The sequence below is a fragment of the Eimeria mitis genome, genomic scaffold (genome assembly GCF_000499745.2).
Source record: "Eimeria mitis Houghton genomic scaffold, Emh_scaff3719, whole genome shotgun sequence".
In the NCBI taxonomy this organism is placed as follows: domain Eukaryota; phylum Apicomplexa; class Conoidasida; order Eucoccidiorida; family Eimeriidae; genus Eimeria; species Eimeria mitis.
Genome location: NW_013572062.1, coordinates 1,498 through 1,827, shown reverse-complemented (window position 1 = coordinate 1,827; position 330 = coordinate 1,498). Strand labels below are relative to the sequence as shown.

The 330-nt window shown below is 55.5% G+C and overlaps 1 protein-coding gene across 1 annotated transcript in view; it reads right to left on the bottom strand.

The window, feature by feature from the left end:
* EMH_0068840 (uncharacterized protein) overlaps positions 1-265 on the bottom strand; it is a gene marked incomplete at both ends in the record, with an annotated part of 1,125 nt that extends 860 nt beyond the window's left edge. The window contains one exon of the mRNA XM_013498803.1: positions 261-265. Within this exon, the coding sequence (XP_013354257.1) occupies positions 261-265 (5 nt within the window). The remainder of the gene's footprint in view (positions 1-260) is intronic.
* Between the last annotated feature and the right edge of the window lie 65 nt (positions 266-330).

The following is a 330-nucleotide window of genomic DNA, read 5'->3' as shown; positions in this document are numbered from 1 at the left end:
TGTAATAGGCATCGCGCCTTCTTAAATGAGCCGTCAATCTTTCAGTACGAGGGGACCCGCAGCAGCAGCAACTTCTCTGCTGCTCCTGCAGCAAGTCCCCTGTTGCTGCATCAGCAAATTAAGGAACAGAAGCTGCTGCTGCAGCAGCAGCAGCTGCTGCTGCTGCTTAGGCTTTCGTCTTGCTGCTGCAGCAGCAGCACAATCTGAAGCAGCAGCAGCAGCGGATCTTTCAGCTGTAGCAGCAGCAGCAGCAACTGTACCGCATGCAGCAGCAACAGCAAGGGTTGCTGCAGCAGAAGCAGCAGCCTTTTAGCTGCTGCAGCAGCAGCA